Source organism: Sinocyclocheilus anshuiensis, unplaced genomic scaffold, assembly GCF_001515605.1.
Source record: "Sinocyclocheilus anshuiensis isolate Anshui unplaced genomic scaffold, SAMN03320099.WGS_v1.1 C31791417, whole genome shotgun sequence".
Taxonomy (NCBI): domain Eukaryota; kingdom Metazoa; phylum Chordata; class Actinopteri; order Cypriniformes; family Cyprinidae; genus Sinocyclocheilus; species Sinocyclocheilus anshuiensis.
This window is the reverse complement of record NW_015604432.1, coordinates 1-509: the sequence shown is the minus strand read 5'-3', so window position 1 is coordinate 509 and position 509 is coordinate 1. Positions and strand designations below refer to the sequence as shown.

Here is a 509-nt window from a genome sequence, read left to right as displayed (position 1 = left end):
TTGGACTCCTGATCATCTGGCTTCTCAATCAGCTGACTGCTGTTAATGGGTTCCAGAGCTCCTTCATCCTGAGAGCTGCTCTCTCTGTGGTGAAAGAACAGGCTCTTACTGGGCATGGGTAGGTACCAAGGGGCAACAAAGGCTATGCAGGAGGACACCAGTGTGATGATGCTCAAGTAAAACAGAGGCACCTGGGCTACAGACACCAGAATCTGTCCGATGAGTGAGCCAATGGCTGAGCCCAACAGTGTGACACTGCGGCAAAAACCAGTCACCCTCTGATAATGAGATGGCTCCACGACACTGTAGATGTAGGAGTAGTAGGCAACTTCAGTGGCAGTTGCCAGACCAAAAAAGAACTCCAATAACTGCATGGTCCTCACACTCTGGGCTTTCACAAGCAAAGCATATGTCACTATGAAGCTGGCCGCCTGGACAATGAGCACAGGCTTGTAGCGAAGGTAATCTGTGGCCAGGAAAATAGGGAAAAGCAGCACAAGGTAGGAATA

The 509-nt window shown here is 50.1% G+C and overlaps 1 protein-coding gene across 1 annotated transcript; it reads right to left on the bottom strand.

The window, feature by feature from the left end:
* Positions 1-6: 6 nt before the first annotated feature.
* Positions 7-503, bottom strand: LOC107682179 (thiamine transporter 1-like; the record flags this gene model as incomplete). The annotated part of the gene is made up of 1 exon (XM_016478512.1): positions 7-503. A coding segment is annotated over one exon (497 nt), but the record flags the coding sequence as incomplete, so codon positions are not given.
* Positions 504-509: the final 6 nt, after the last annotated feature.